Raw genomic sequence first — 2,099 nt, 5'->3', positions numbered from 1 at the left:
GTCTGATAATGTTGAGTCTTTTTCTTGACCTGTTTTATGTCAATCAGGTGGGTCTGTGATTGATAGGAAGACTATATTAAAGCTAAAAGAGTTTTTAGATACGTTTTTGACTGAATTGCAGCATAGTAATAAAATACTGGTAAAAAAACTACTGTGTAATGATTCATTTTATATGATTCACCTCCTCCCTATAGTCAGATAGAGCTATTGATTGCTTGAGATTATTTGTATTCACTTGTCACACTCCTGACTGGTCTGTCCCAAAGCTTGCTGTTAGCTGGTCGCTACTAAAGAAAATCACCTTTGCAGAATATGAACCAAGCAACAAGTATAATAATATTTCATATAAAGTAGAGAAGTATTTATTTCTCTTAGTGTTGCCAGTCTTCTTGAGTCTTGTGCTGTATTGGATCAGTTAAACTCAGTAGATGCTCACTGTATTCAGTTGTTCAGAAAGGGACTAGGTTCACCATTACCTCCTGCTTCACTCATGCAAATTAATTTGATGGTAAGAGGAAAGGAAGAAAGAAATGGTGAAAGTGATAGCTGCTCATTCTATTTTTTGATATTTTCAAGCATAGAATTAAATTTTAATCTTCATCCTTTAGTACACACACATGCGTGCATCCACTATTAGTGATTATTTTATTTTATTTTATGCATTAGGATCTTCTTTTATCTGCTAACAATAAACAACAATCATCATCTCCTCCTCTTCATATCCTTGATGATACTACTAATCGTAGCTCTATCCTCCAGCTAATGACAGAGTATCATCACAATGGTAGCAATAATGAAGAACAAGATAAAGAAGCTTGCTTGAAATTAGAGGAACTTTTGACTAGTACATCTAAAAGTCAACCCTCTTCCTCAAGTCTTGTCCCTGATGTTGTGAGACTAGGTTTAAATGCAATACCTGATCTATTCCTTGCAGTCTCTACCAGCTATGATGCTGGACTATTAGCAGAGAAGAAAAGGTCATTTATAAGATATTGTCTTCGGGTACCACAGTGGTCACTGCATTCACTCCTATGTATCCCTCATGCCACTGATGAAGCTAAACCAATGAAGGTAAAGTATTTAATAATGTTGGTATTAATGAAACTTATAAATAATTAACCTGGTTTGATTAAATCTAAATCAATTATTAATGTCACTTTTACTTTTGGTAGAATTTTACTGAATGGTTAGAGCTGCTTTCTACTGACACAAATCTTTCATTATCATCTTTCTCTATTTTGAGCAAATCATTATCGGATCTAACCTTCTCTCTCCTCTTTTCTAATGATGAGGAGTTTCCTGGTGATGGGTCTAGCACTTCAATCACTGTTCAGAATTTTGATAAGAAATGCTCTGAATTGCACGTATTACTGCAGTTCCTGTTTATGAAGTGTTTTACTGAAAAATCTCAGAGCACAAAATGGTTAGCATAAGAGCATGAATTTACAATGGCAGAGTAATTTTGATTAATGATATTATTTTTTCTCTTTTAATAGCGAACAAGAGTTTCAAGTGCTTAAAGATGTGTTGAATAGGATACTACTATCCCTTCAGTCAGTCATTAAGGATCAGTTTGATATCGATACAGTGCTTACTGATACAACTCATAGCCTAACTAACAGAACTACAGCTGTATCAGAACTCTTCCTCTCATTATTGGAGAGGAATGAAATCTCTGGACTTGCTTGGGGCCACTTTTTTACTTTATTATCATCAGCATCAGTAGCTTTAGAATCCAGTGGTAGAGGGACAAGAGAAGCAGTAGAGACTGCTAGAGTAGCTATTGGTGAAGGCCTGGTTCATTTATTAGCTCCAGTATCAGCAGTTGATCCACTAGTAATGGATAATAGCACTAATGAATACCTGGAACTACTGGTAAGTACTTGATATGTATTTTATCAATTAATATCTATCCTTTCTGTTATAGGTGACTATGAATAATACATTTATAGAATCATTTCAATCTTACATGAATGCTGTAGCCCATGGTGTACAGGACCAGCTCTATATCCATCAGTCCCAGTCCACTCCTCATCAATATGTGTCTTCTAAAATGAATTCTGCCAGTCATTGGACTACAGAACTTAATAAGAGGCAAA

General features: G+C 35.2%; 1 protein-coding gene across 1 annotated transcript; it reads left to right on the top strand.

Annotated features, from left to right (window-relative positions):
* Nucleotides 1–47: 47 nt before the first annotated feature.
* On the top strand, nucleotides 48–2,066 carry LOC109591730 (uncharacterized; the record flags this gene model as incomplete). Its single annotated transcript, XM_020007394.1, has 7 exons — nucleotides 48–139; nucleotides 195–328; nucleotides 376–508; nucleotides 667–1,071; nucleotides 1,173–1,423; nucleotides 1,497–1,875; nucleotides 1,928–2,066. Coding segments are annotated over 7 exons (1,533 nt in total), but the record flags the coding sequence as incomplete, so codon positions are not given.
* Nucleotides 2,067–2,099: the final 33 nt, after the last annotated feature.

This window comes from Amphimedon queenslandica, unplaced genomic scaffold (assembly GCF_000090795.2).
Source record: "Amphimedon queenslandica unplaced genomic scaffold, v1.1 AMPQUscaffold_7392_Cont20656, whole genome shotgun sequence".
Classification (NCBI taxonomy): domain Eukaryota; kingdom Metazoa; phylum Porifera; class Demospongiae; order Haplosclerida; family Niphatidae; genus Amphimedon; species Amphimedon queenslandica.
Note: the sequence above shows the minus strand (reverse complement) of the source record. Positions and strands in the feature narration are given on the sequence as shown.